At 39.1% G+C, this 12,113-nt stretch overlaps 1 protein-coding gene across 1 annotated transcript in view; it reads left to right on the top strand.

Moving 5' to 3' along the window:
* dnah6 (dynein, axonemal, heavy chain 6) overlaps nt 1-11,791 on the top strand; it is a 56,363-nt gene extending 44,572 nt beyond the window's left edge. The window contains exons 71-82 of the mRNA XM_040147215.1: nt 440-528; nt 2,734-2,880; nt 3,021-3,159; nt 7,301-7,420; nt 7,727-7,848; nt 8,269-8,398; nt 8,529-8,656; nt 8,913-9,098; nt 9,770-9,842; nt 10,094-10,245; nt 11,169-11,391; nt 11,618-11,791. Of these exons, the coding sequence (XP_040003149.1) occupies nt 440-528; nt 2,734-2,880; nt 3,021-3,159; nt 7,301-7,420; nt 7,727-7,848; nt 8,269-8,398; nt 8,529-8,656; nt 8,913-9,098; nt 9,770-9,842; nt 10,094-10,245; nt 11,169-11,391; nt 11,618-11,721 (1,613 nt within the window). The 3' untranslated portion in view covers nt 11,722-11,791. The remainder of the gene's footprint in view (nt 1-439; nt 529-2,733; nt 2,881-3,020; nt 3,160-7,300; nt 7,421-7,726; nt 7,849-8,268; nt 8,399-8,528; nt 8,657-8,912; nt 9,099-9,769; nt 9,843-10,093; nt 10,246-11,168; nt 11,392-11,617) is intronic.
* Nucleotides 11,792-12,113: the final 322 nt, after the last annotated feature.

Here is a 12,113-nt window from a genome sequence, read left to right as displayed (position 1 = left end):
CTTGGGCTCCAGTTCAGTTCCATGCTTAACAAGGGGACAAATAAATGTCTACAGCACCTTTATTACATGACTGGTGTGTGGCATGTGTAAATGTGCATGTGTAAAAAAAGAAGCATGTGGGGAGAGTTGTGTTTTTTGTAAAAGTCAATATGGAATTCGCTGTCTCAAGGCCTAGTAACATCTCTGTGTAACATCTCTTAGCCCAGCTAACTGCAACTTAAAAAGTGTACAGTGTGCAGTGTACATATAACAACATAACTGAGCTTCTGGGGGCAGAAATGACTAAATGATTGGTGTTTTTGTGGTTGTTTCCATGGTTTTTCACAGCATCAGTATCAATGAAAAAATACTTCAATGTGCGGTTTTTAGAGAGGCAACCATTATTTCCTTTTTTCTTTGTGTATGGCTTTGAATAAGGTTCCATTCTGTTCCTGTGCAGATACATCAATCCACGAGAATTTCCGTTTGTTTCTCAGTTCCATGCCTACGAAAGTATTTCCCATTACAGTGCTTCAGAATTCTGTCAAGGTAATCTCACAGACAGACAGACACACACACACACACACACACTTGTACTTCTATCTTTGTGAGGACACTCACCCCTTATCCTAAGCCTAACTTAATTTTAACCTGAACCCTAAAACCAAGTCTTAAGTTGTGAGGTAGGGCCAAAATGTCCTCACTTTCCCAATACGTCCTCACTCTGTAAGGTATATAACTCAAACTGGTCCTCACAAAGATAGAAGTACAAGTACACACACACATGCACACACTGTCCTCTACTATCATCTCACTTCAGTTCAATTGATTTCATTTGAAGCATGTCTGTCAAAGATTGGTCTGCAGGGTTAATGTTCCCAGTATGAAGAAATTTCTTTCATTCACCTCTAATGTAAAATAGTTCATCTTTGAACAGGTCTGCATTCCCTCCAGTGAGCAGTCCAGTCTACCGTTGCACCCAGCTCTTCCTCATTATTTTTCATGGAGAGTATTCACACATACATTGAAAGCAAACATTCTAATATTCATAATGAGTGTAACTCTCATACTCATTTTTATACTGTTGTGTATTCTAGAGATAGTAGGTTAAAGAAAGCTCATTAATTACTGAAAAAACCTGATGGTAGTATTCAGAGGCATCAGATAATGGCATAGTAGTTGTGAATGTTTGGATAAGGGAGACTGATACTGGAATGTAAAGAAAAAGGCAAAATGGGTTTAAATAGTATTCCTTTCATTGGTACCATTTTGTAAGCTTTGGAATTAGCTGAACAAAAGACAGAACTGGTGCTCACAACATCAGTACAAACAGTTGTATCAGTCAGCATTGCCAGGCTGTGTGGTAATGAAATAAGAGTAAGAAATGATTTTTTTATATTTTTCTTTTAGGATTGCATGCTTTTAATGCAATGTTAGTACATAATTTCTGTGATATTTTAGTGCCTGAGGTTAGGATCATTGTCCTGTTGGAAGGTGAACCATCAGCTCAGTCTGAGGCCCTGAGCACTCCGGACCAAGTTTTCATTAAGGATATCTCTGGATTTTGCTGCCACCACCATGCTTCGCCGTTTGGATGGTATTGGGCAGGTGATGAGCAGTGCCTGGTTTTCTCCAGATTTGATGCCAGTTTTTTAAACTCCAAGTGGCTTCCATGTCTATTTCACTGAGGAGAGGCTTCTGTCTGGCCACTCTGCCATAAATCCCAGACTGGTGCAGTGCTGCGGTGATGGTTGTCTTTCTGGAAAGTTTCATCCGTCTCCACACAGGATCTCTGGAGCTCAGCCAGCGTGACCATCGGGTTCTTGGTCATCTCTCTTACCAAGGCCCTTCTCCCCTGTTTGCTCAGTTGGCTGGGCGGCCAGCTCTAGGGAGAGTCCTGGTTGTTCCAGACTGCTTCCATTGAAAAGTTATGGAGGCCACTGTACACTTGGGAAGCTTCATTGCAGCAAAAAGGTTTTGTAGCCTTCCCCAGATCTTTTTGTCGACACAATCCCGTCTCTGAGATGCAGGCAGTTCCTTGGACATCATGGCTTTGATATGCATTCTCAGCTGTGAGACCTTATATAGACAGGTGTGTGCCCTTTTAAATCATGTCCAATCAACTGAATTTACCACAGGTGGACTCCAATCTGAAAGATGAACAAGAGAAATGGGAGGTACCTGAGTTTAATTTCAAGTGTCATAGTAAAGGGTCTGAATACTTATGTCAATGGGATATTTCAGTTTTTCCATTTAATACATTTGCAAAAGTTTCTAAAATTCTGTTTTTGCTTTGTCATTATGGGGTATTGAGTGGAGATATATGAGGGGAAAAAATGAATTTACATGATTTTAGCATAAGGCTGCAACATAACCAAATGAGAAAAAAGTGAAGTGTGTATATATATATATATATATATATATATAAAACAGCAATAAAATACACATAAATTGAATATAATTGATATACAGTATGATGTGACTTGTGTTTAAGACCTACAGGGATCAGGTTTTGTCTGCTGTTGTTGATTATCCAGTTTTCAGGGTTAGAAACAAAACAAATCTGATGAGTGGGAATGATACACAGGTTTCCATGAGGGAGACCAGCATGAGCACTACAGGAATCAAAGCTAGGCCTACAGACTGCCTGCACAACATGGAGGAATAGCCTGACCCCAGGATTGTTGGTAGTCTGAGCAGGCCTCACTATCGCACACATGTGTGCCCTATGTGTTTCTGTTTTGTCATGTCCAGGTTACCAATGAGCCTCCCAAAGGCCTGCGAGCCAACATGCGACGGGCCTTCACAGAGATCTCCAGCAATTTCTTTGAAGACCACGTTCTGGGACGCCAGTGGAGGAAGATCATCTTTGGAATCTGCTTTTTCCATGCAATAATCCAGGTTACATTCACCCTCTCTCAGAACCTAGCACATACTTGATCATTACTATATATATTTTACTTTCTTGTTGCATCCTGTTGTGTGTGTTTGCATCGTGTCTGCTCATCATTCTTCGTATGTCTCATCCCGATGTGTCTTAGGAGAGGAAGAAGTTTGGCCCTCTGGGCTGGAACATCCGCTATGAGTTTAACGACAGTGACAGGGAGTGTGCTCTGCTCAACCTCAACCTCTACTGCAAAGAGGGCACCATCCCTTGGGACGCTCTCCTCTACATCACTGGTAGGGAAGCATACACAAATGGATAAGTGTGTGTATATTTGCAGGCAGGTGTATCTAAATGCATACAGGCTTACATGTACAGCACAAGTTGATACATTTGGGGTTTTGTGTGTGTGTGTGTGTGTGTGTGTGTGGTACGTTTTTATATACTGGCCCAATCAAATTGTTATGCCTCCATGCCAGCGACAGCCCTGGCCAGAGGCATTCTATTTTCAGGTTGTCCATCTGTCCCTCCCATTCTTGTGAACACAATATCTCAGGAACGCCTTAAAGGAATTTCGTCAAACTTGGCACAAATGTTCACTTGGACTCAAGGATGACCTGATGATATATGGCAACATAACAAATTTTCACACAAAGTTCTAATAGGATGAAATGAAAAAGTGATGGTCAAAGGTCGACTTTGCTGTGACATCATAATGTTCTGCAAAAATACTTTTCTGGCCATTATTCAACACCATAAATCAGGAACAGGAGGGAAGATTATCACCATATTTCCTGCAACTTAACCAGTTGGCAGAGGTATACAACGGCGAGGTGGTAATTCTGGTCTAAATATAACACATGTTAATTTGGATTTGGAAACACAACATCGTAAAGTGCGATGTCCAAAGTATTACATGTCTGGCTTAAACAAGGCAGGAAATGTGAATGGAAATACTCTCTTTTTACTAGCATTTTTTTTCAGTGTTTCCAGTGTGTGGCAAAGAAAGCACACTTGTTTTGTCAACAACACACACATTTTCAGCATCAAGTGAAATGGAGGAAGCAAAATACTTGCTGATTTCACAGAGCAGGATAGCTCTGTGACACAATTTCACTCTGCTTTGCAGCTGTGATCCTGTGTAAGTACAATGGACTTTCGCTGGTCTCTTCCTCTTGACTGTGTGATTATAGAAATACAATGAAAAGAACAGATTGTCTCAAAACACACAGCACAAAAAGAAATGAAACCATTTTGGTACTGAAGTCATGTAATATGAAAGTTTGACAAATCACAGAATTTGTCATGGTACATAGAGGTATCCACCAGGGATATGTGTGCGATTAGTCGACTAAACGGTTAAACGATTAAACGTTGCTATCATCACTAGTCAGCAGTAGAAATACTAGTGGGTTAATGTAACTATTGATATTTTATTCATGTACAACACCAGTTAACTGTTGCTTCTAAGATATTACGCAGCCGCCTGCTACTAGCCAGGGCTGTCAGAATAAAATGGCATGTAACCGCGCGACCGAAGCAATGCGTAAACACATTCAGCAACGGGCATGTGGATGCTAACCTGCAAGGAAAGAAGGCTGCCGGTTCTAGCACTGCTAACGTTAGTCACACTTGGTATACCAATAGGTATATCGTTTAGCCGAAGAAGCTGTCTCAGTCTGAAAAGGTAAAGCAGCTCATCACAGCAATTTTGATTGTTTTCTGAGTGTTGTCTTAAGTTTAGACTAGTCCACTAGTTTGAATTTAAATTTCCGTGTAATCAACAGGGAAATTAGTTGTTACAAACCTCCCTTCTCTCCGCCCCATTTACATTAATGAGGGTGGACTAAACAAAACAAAACACCTGTCAGTGACAATATAGTTAGATGAACACCTCTCGAAAACAGTTTTAACAAAAAACTGAACATTATAACCTTCATGAATGAAGGATTTATTGCAGGGCTTGTATTAAACTGCATAGGTTTTAGCTAGGTGTATTTAATGAACTGACAACTGAGTTTATATCATTATATCTTTAATTACGTCTTTAAATTAAAGAAGTTGTCATATCTTCCCACCAATTTGAATGAATGACTTTGACAGATTTCATAAACCTGGCAGAAATCTTGACATTATTAAAATGAAAATTCAAATTTCCATTTAATTTTCTTTTAAAATTTAAACACATCTGCACAGTTTTACATTATTATCATAACTGGGTTAATGCTTCAGAGTTTAAAATTATGTGTTGATGAAGTTTTATTTTTCTTATTTTACTTCTATCAATAATTACAGTAATAATGCATTTGCAAACATGAAACTGAAAACTTTTTTTGGAAGTAGTTTGTCATAAATCCTGGGCACCCCATTTAATAATGTCAGTTTAATAATGTTTATCCAGGACTTCAATAACGGACAACTTCAAAGTTATTATGAAGAAGAGGAGGGATCCCTTTCATTAACAATGCTCATCATATCTCTAAAGTTCATTTGTTTCCCTAATTTGGTTTTCAATTACACCTCCAATGATTATGTGCTCCATTCAGTCTCGGTGAAGCACACATCTAATTGATGCCTCTCATTATTGTTATCACACTACTGTGTTATTTGTTTAATCCTTCTAACAGTCCTTGTAAGCCAGAGCTACACGCACTCTTTGAGGGAAAAAACTTGGGCTCAAACCAAGCATGATATTGCCTTTCCTCTTTTAGAAGGAGCAGTTCCTCTCTTCTGGTGCGAAAAAAAACGGCTCTGCCAGCTTTACCACGCCTGCAGCTTACTAAGAGCTTCAGCAGAGATGCGTCTGATTATTCACTACCTTCCTTACTGTCTTACATAACTGTATGGATCTTTACAGAAAGTATGGCTTTTAAGTGTTGAATTGTTAAATGTTAAATATAATTTAAAAATTGTCTTCCTTTTCACTCTTTGGTAATATGTACTGTACCTTCCAGTCATGTCTGTCTTTTCAATTCCTTTCCTCTTGTCTATCTTCATGTCATTGCCTACTAATTACATTTATATTAGAATGTCTGCATGAGTGTGTCAAAGAGCTGGAGACACTACTCCTGAAATTTGAAACCTTTGGTCTGCTGAGAGGAACATGAAAATGTGTGACTACATTTACACTATTATTTGTGTCTATTTCAATGACTGTGTGAGTGAAGGGGAAAAAAACTGTTATTCTGATGCGGTTAAACTATCTTTTAGCCCTCGTGGTCTGTTTTGTCAGCCTAATATTTCTTATGTGGATTGTCTAGTACCCCTGTAGGGCTCTCTGTCTTTCTCTCCCCTTACTCTCTATTTTTCCCCCTATGTGAGAATTTTAGTCCCCCAGCATAGGATGAAATTAATCACTACGTCTTGTTTACATAAATGAGTCCATACCTTTTTCTGCTTGGTAAACCACTGACTAGTTGACATGCTCATTCATATAACTTCAAATTAAGGTCAGGATTAAAACCACGATATGCAATTTTTTTCAATGTTTTTATCAACATTTTAATAACAATAAATGGAATATAGAATATCTAGCATAATACTAGTGTTTGTCAGTGCATGACTCCATATTTACATGCATTGCCCATTGTCCAGAGTTGGACTTTTTTTACCAAAGCTTGGTTATTTCTCTACAGAAAATAAATAAATAAAAAAAACATAACATTTATGGAGAAAAGAGATACAGTCCTTGACTCAAGTATCACACACAGTTTTGTATGTAACAAGGATTTTATAGAAAAACATACTCTAGGTTGAAAAGGAAATAACACCAGGGTATGAATAAAGATAAAAATGAAGTCAGTACAGAAAGAATACAGTATATAAAATGTTAAGTGAAAAAAAACATTTACAACATATAGCTAATATACAGGCATCCATCTATATGCATAGGCACTGGTTTATACACATAAAATATGCACATTAATGATACACCCCAAAAGAGAGAGAATAAAACCTTGGCCTTGGGTCTGAGGTACAAGTTAAAATGTGAAATTGCCCAGCTGAGAAGAAGAGAAGAGAAGGAGCACAGGACAAACAAATAAAACACACTTGGTCATCTTACTGTATACACTGTATCTTTAAGAGTCACAGATCAATTACTTCACTCTCAGTAATTCTGTAAATGTTAAAACTGTAGTCTAAAATATATTTTTCAGGTTTGCTTTCTCCTTACATTGTTTACTTGATAGTCATTCACCCATATTCAAATTTCATAAAAATTTAATGTCTTATTCAAAATGTTTGCTTTAGACTAAGTCTTTTATGATGCTGATTCTGAATGGAATTTTAAATAATCTGAGTGACGCACTGCAGATTAAAACTCAAGCTGGGACAAAAGCAGGGATGGTGATTAAAACAATCGCATCCTCTAACAGTTACACAACAAAGCTGATGCAGATCAATAACGTTATGTGGTCTTTGTGTCTGTCTCCCCAGGTGAGATCACTTATGGAGGCAGAGTGACGGATGCCTGGGACCAGCGCTGCCTCAGAACTGTCCTCAAAGGCTTCTTTTCCCCAAAAATTCTAGAACATGGCTACACGTACTCTTCCTCAGGTATTTTTTCAATCTCATGTTCTCCCATTCTCTCTCTATGGATGTACAGTATATACAGGGTCTGGACAAAATAACACATTATAATGGAATTCAATATAGCGTGTGTGCGTGTGTGTGCGCGCGCGTGTGTGTGTGTGTGTGTGCGCGTGTGTGTGTGTGTGTGTGTGTGTGTGTGTGTGTGTGTGTGTGTGTGTGTGTGTGTGTGTGTGTGTGTGTGTGTTTGTGTGTGTGTGTGTGCAAAAGTCCACTTGTTAAACTCCATGTTAACTTGCTGTATATTTTTTTTTTTAATTCTTTTGTGTTAAGGTATCTACCATGCACCAGAGACCGATGAACTGGAGCAATATAAGAAGTATATTGAGAGTCTTCCAATCATAGATGATCCTGAGATCTTTGGCATGCATGAGAACGCCAACCTGGCCTTCCAAGTGAGGAACAATACTGAAATAATAATAGTAGTATTTTACAGAAAAAAAAAAACATTCAAATCTGTTAAAACTCTCCCTGTTGGTCTGCTGGTCATGCTGGAATCATATGAGCAGATGTTGTAAACCAACTGACTTGTTTACCGTTTGTTTGTGTGTTTTGCAAAAAGCAATGTGCCGATTATCTCTTTTTATCCAGTAAATGTCATTATTTATAGTCCTGTTTCTGATTGAATCTGGATCTAGTCATAAAGTTTAGTGCCTGTTATAAAAGCATTTCTATTCCGAGACCATGAGAGTCCAATGGTAAAATGTAAATAAACGAGGATTCTACAGTATGAGATTGTTTCTTTGTTTGTCTGTGTGTGTGTGTGTGTGTGTGTGTGTGTGTGTGTGTGTGTGTGTGTGTGTTTGCCCCCACAGCGCCAAGAAACCACAACTCTAATCAACACCATACTGGATGTTAATCCTCGCTCTTCAGCCCAACAAGGAGCTAAAAGTAATGATGAGATAGTCTGCGATCTGGCTGAATCTATACTCGCCAAGTTACCTGGTACAAACACACACAAACACAGATACACACCCTCACACCTTTTGGTCATTGTTGACAATGTGTATCATTATGAACTTAATATCTAAGGCTGTGTTTTCCATCCTGTCTCCCTATCTCTCTCCCTGTGCAGAGCGTCTGGACATGGATGAAGCAGTGGAAACTCTGTTTGTAAGAGATGAAAATAGCCGCCTTAATTCCCTCACGACTGTGCTGGGCCAGGAAGCAGACCGATTTAACAACCTGCTGAGAGTGCTCAGGGTGACACACATATCACACACGAACACACGTTTGAATTGTATAGATCATTTCATTGTAGCTTTGTTGCTAGGAAACTTTTTTGGTTTAGCTTTTATTCCCTGGCAGCAATAGGTATTAGAGAAATAAACTTTGATCCATAAAAACTTATATTGTATCTATCAGAAATAATCAGCATTTTTGTTTCATAGATTGTAGAGATTGTTATTGTTCTTTTCACTACCTTATTCTAATGTGTGATTCTGTTTGTGTTACCCAGATGTCTCTTATCACTCTGCAAAAGGCCATAGCAGGTCTGGTGGTGATGTCAGAAGAGATGGACCGTATCTACACGAGCTTCCTGAACAACCAGGTCCCCACCCACTGGGCAAACGCTGCCTACCCATCTCTCAAAACCCTGGCTTCCTGGGTCAGGGACCTAGCCCTCAGGACTTCCTTCATCCAGGTTTGAAAGAGAACGCAGATATTAACACACAGACACACACATTTGCATGTTTGGTCTGTGTGATCACCGATTCAAACAAGTAGGTTGTTTGAAATAATTTGCCTGAATAAAGATAGCTGAAAAGCTAACAATTAATCAGAGATGAGAGAAAACATGGGAGAAAATATGATATATATGTGTTTGATTATGTTTGTTATGTGCGTGTGTTAAATCCTCATGTTGAAAAACCGCAATAACACATAAACATTTTCTGTTCTTCCCTGAGGCACAGACCACCCACCCCCTCCCCAATAAGCCCTCTTTCAGCATTTGGTTCACCTCCCCTGAAGCTGTTCTTCCGTAAGACTGGTTTGAACATGTGTGTTTCAAAATCACTCAAATTCACTCTCACGCACACAAAAGGGACAAACTGGAGAGTTGCATTAGTTCATAAGCCGCCGAGTCAGACTGCACATGTTCACTACCTCAGAAGAGAGAATCCATCTCCTTCTGTCAGTACAAGTCGAGTGACTAAGTCACTTTCAGGTCCCATAAGTGACAGGGCGGCTGTAATCAACTGTGGCTTCTTTAACGCTGAACACAACGCATTCAAAAACTGTAGCTATTTAAAGATAGAAACATTTATTTACATCTCTCCCTCTCTTTTTCTCTCTCGACTCCTCTCTTGCTAGACTTGGATCACACGTGGTCAGCCCAAATCTTTCTGGATCTCAGGCTTCTTCTTCCCTCAAGGCTTTCTTACTGGTAAAACAATATACCACCAAAATATCTTCCATGTTTTTAATGAACCATAGCAGCAAGGCAAATTTTAAAACTGCTGTAATATATTGTAGTGATCAGTTTGACCATTCTTTCAAGTATGCATGATAATAATGGGATTAGCTTTTAACTGCTCAGCTGTATCCTTAGTTGCCACTATTTAAATGTTTTAGATCTTGCAAAAAAAACATGATGAAATGTGTGTTTGTTGTTCTCTTCGGCATTCTGGCCTGTAGGGGTGCTGCAGAATCATGCACGGCACTACAATTTGCCCATTGATGAGCTCAACTTCCGCTTCAATCTGGTGCCAGTGTACAGGGATCAGCTAGCAGTCTGCGAGGCTCTGCAAACTCTGCCCAGCAATTCTGAACTGGACATGGATGATGAGGTACTGGAAAGAAGGGGGTGTTTTGGAATGTGATGTCAGTGCCAGTTGTTCACTAATAATTTAAACATGACTGTTATCGCTGTAGCATAGTAATTGCACAGCATATTAATAGCAGGAGAAGAGAACACTAAAATAGTACATTATACCAGAAGTATTTTATAAGTCCATCCAGGTTTCTTTGCAAACCGACAGCTCAGCTGAAGTTTTCCTAACTCACCTCAAATTCTCACTGCACAATTTACAGTTCCTGTTGTTCATGTCCCTCTATCAAATATCTCACCCAAATTTGGTTTCCCTGAGCTTCTTTGCCTTTTCTGCATTAAAGATAGCAAAATGAAAATTGTTGACTGATGGTAGTCCACAAAGGTTTTGTACAGTCACACAGAAGTATTTGCATAATTTGGATGCATTGTCTGGTGCCAGAACAGAACGGTCTACTGTCATTAAGTTTATGTTGATTGAAGTCAGTCCCTACAGGTAGGTTTTTTTTCTCTCTGAATGTTTAAAATAGTCTTCAGATGTGTTCTCAGCTTAAATAGAGTTCAAGAACTACAAGTTTTTTCTTAACGGAGTAGTTTGATGTTTTGGGAAATATGCTCATTTACTCTCTTGTTGAGAGTATAATGAAAATATCATAAGTGACTCTGCTAATGAAAATGAAATCCATAAAGCTTAGGTCAAATGGCTGTATGAAGACTCTACAAAGGCAAAGAAAATGTAATGTTTTTGTTGGTAACCCAGCTTCTAAAAGTAGCAATGACAGGATGAGAACAGTGATGAGTGTGAAAGAATATTAAACACCGCCGCTATATAATTTATCATGAAAACACAAGAGACAATGATGAATTCAAAAAAAAGGACTAATTACTGTGAGTATGTTTCTTTGACTAACAACTGCTTCGTCTCATTTGTGGATACAACAGTTACCAGAGCCAGAGGACGGCGTGCTTGTGCATGGTATGTTTATGGATGCCAGTCGCTGGGATGATGTCAACATGGTGATTGAGGATGCATTACCTCGAATGATGAACGCCATGCTGCCAGTGGTGCATTTTGAGCCACAGCAGAATTACATGCCAGAGTCTGACCTCTACCACGCACCTCTGTACAAGACCTCAGCCAGAGCCGGGACTCTTTCCACCACTGGTACATCCTTGATCCAAACAGGGACCCTCATTACATAGTGATTTAATTTACACCTGACATTTTTACATTTTAAGGCTATTTAGATGAAACATGTTATACTGAATGAGCAGACAGGGGCTCATTTTTGGGCTAAGGGGCATGTAAATATGGTATAACACAAAGTCATGTAAAAGATTTTGATTTTGATTGAGATTTTTCCTTACCCTTCATTTCTGTCTTCCTGCAGGTCACTCAACTAACTTTGTTGTGACAGTAATGCTTCCGTCCAAGCAACCCAGCGACTATTGGATATCAAAAGCCTCTGCTCTCCTGTGTCAGTTGGATGATTAAGATTTTAAGGAATTTAAGATTTGACTGAAACATATACTTCTATGTACAACCCTAAATTAATGTTGTATATTTTCTGGATTTTCACAGACACAATTTATGCTGAAAGTGTACTTACTTCACATACATTGTAATAAACATCTTTGAGTTAGTCTTTACTGATCTATCTGCTTCCTTCGAACACCCATGTATCAGTTATCTGCAGCAACAAAGTCTAATCCTGCTGACATTTGATGAGAGCGGTACAGTACATCCAGATCTCTGAAGATGAGACATCACCATATACTGGTGTCCCATACCGGGGAGCTCCATTCACACTATGGAGTAAGTCACTGGATAAATGTGCTTACTGAAATTTACAGTACACATGTAGCCTTAGGGAGAGAAAGGACGGA

This window comes from Xiphias gladius, chromosome 15 (assembly GCF_016859285.1).
Source record: "Xiphias gladius isolate SHS-SW01 ecotype Sanya breed wild chromosome 15, ASM1685928v1, whole genome shotgun sequence".
NCBI lineage: Eukaryota > Metazoa > Chordata > Actinopteri > Istiophoriformes > Xiphiidae > Xiphias > Xiphias gladius.
Note: the sequence above shows the minus strand (reverse complement) of the source record. Positions and strands in the feature narration are given on the sequence as shown.